The 1050-nt window shown below is 46.1% G+C and overlaps 1 protein-coding gene across 1 annotated transcript; it reads left to right on the top strand.

Annotated features, from left to right (window-relative positions):
- Positions 1 to 259: 259 nt before the first annotated feature.
- LOC149845369 (uncharacterized) lies at positions 260 to 718 on the top strand. Its single transcript, XM_089987758.1, has one exon. It carries the CDS (start codon positions 260 to 262, stop codon positions 716 to 718), a length of 459 nt encoding a protein of 152 aa, XP_089843884.1.
- The last annotated feature ends 332 nt before the right edge of the window (positions 719 to 1050 follow it).

The raw sequence follows: 1050 nt of genomic DNA on the forward strand, positions 1-1050 counted from the left end.
TAAAAATGAGTACAGCTTTTCACCCTCAGTCAGATGGCCAGTCAGAGCGAACCATTCAGACCCTTGAAGACATGCTCCGGGCATGTAGTTTGGAGTATAACGACTCGTGGAATGATATTTTGCCATTAATGGAGTTTACCTACAACACAGCTTTCAAGCAAGTATAGGCATGACTCCATTTAAAGCATTGTATGGTCGAGGATGTCGAACTCCCTTGTGTTGGGACGAAGTCGGAGAAAGGAGTTTGTTAGGACCAGAGATGGTTCAGCGAATGACAGATCAAGTGAGATTCATTCGAGAGCGTCTTCTTACAGCACAAAGTCGACAGAAGAGTTATGCGGATAAAAGACGCCGTGAGTTGGAATTTGAGCAAGGTGATCACGTGTTTTTAAAGATATCTCCGTTTAAGGGAGTAATGTGTTTTGGTCGAAGAGGAAAATTGAACTCCAGATATATAGGACCATTTGAGATACTTGCAAGGGTTGGTCAGGCAGCATATTGGTTAGCTCTACCACCTTCCTTATCTCGAATTCATAACGTGTTCCATGTTTCCATATTGCGGAAATACGTGCCAGATCCCTCTCATATATTGGATACAGTTGAGACTGTATTAGATTTGCAAGATGATTTGAGTATGAGAGAAAAGACCATCGAAATCCTGGACACGAAAGTGCAAAAGCTGCGAAACAAGGAGTTATCTCTCGTATTGGTTAGATGAAGCCATCACAGCAACAAGGAGGCTACTTGGGAGCGTGAATCTGATATCCGCGAGCAATTTCCACATTTGTTTCCAAGTAAGATTCGGGACGAATCTTCTTTTAAGGGGGGTAGAATTGTAAAACCCCCCTCCGGCAGAGTCGCCGGAGGGAATAAGCGTTTAAAAAAAAAACGGTTTCCCCAAAGGGGAACCGCGTAACGAGTGGGGGTGAGGATAAACCTCACCCCCCATAATCCGCGGAAAGGGGGGGGGGGGGGGAGGTTATCCTCACCCCCTCACCCTGCGTGAGGGTTATAAAAAACCCCACGCAGGCCCTCCTTCCGCACCCTGCA

This window comes from Nuphar pumila, chromosome 2 (assembly GCF_984573655.1).
Source record: "Nuphar pumila chromosome 2, dmNupPumi1.hap1.1, whole genome shotgun sequence".
Classification (NCBI taxonomy): Eukaryota; Viridiplantae; Streptophyta; class Magnoliopsida; order Nymphaeales; family Nymphaeaceae; genus Nuphar; species Nuphar pumila.